This window comes from Tupaia chinensis, unplaced genomic scaffold (assembly GCF_000334495.1).
Source record: "Tupaia chinensis unplaced genomic scaffold, TupChi_1.0 Scaffold000178_1, whole genome shotgun sequence".
Classification (NCBI taxonomy): domain Eukaryota; kingdom Metazoa; phylum Chordata; class Mammalia; order Scandentia; family Tupaiidae; genus Tupaia; species Tupaia belangeri.
The window spans coordinates 413,586-413,902 of NW_006159653.1; the positions used below are offsets into that span (position 1 = coordinate 413,586).

The window sequence follows — 317 nt, forward strand, 5'->3', positions numbered from 1 at the left end:
AGCCTCCTGGGGCTGCCCAGCCTCCCTACAGTCTGGCTGGCTGCAAACCCCCCACCTGCCTTGAGGATGTAGAAGTCGAACCCGTAGGCCTCGTCGATCAGATGCAGGGTCCGCTCGGTCACCGCCACAGTGAACGCCTGGTCCAGGATCTCGCTGTACAGCTGGCGCTCAAACAGCTGCGGCTTCCAGACCTTCTTCACCCTCTTGGAAAGCTGAGGGCCGGAGTTCTGAGTGCCGGCCGCCCCTGGGGACTCCGCGGCACAACCCACCACGAGGGCGGCCCAGCCCAGGTGGCCGGCCTCCCACGCAGGCACACC

The 317-nt window shown here is 66.6% G+C and overlaps 1 protein-coding gene across 1 annotated transcript in view; it reads right to left on the reverse strand.

Annotated features, from left to right (window-relative positions):
- MRPL28 (mitochondrial ribosomal protein L28) overlaps positions 1-317 on the reverse strand; it is a 2,821-nt gene that overhangs the window by 1,698 nt on the left and 806 nt on the right. Inside the window, 1 exon segment of the mRNA XM_006146344.3 lies at positions 60-212. Coding sequence (XP_006146406.1) covers positions 60-212 — 153 coding nt within the window.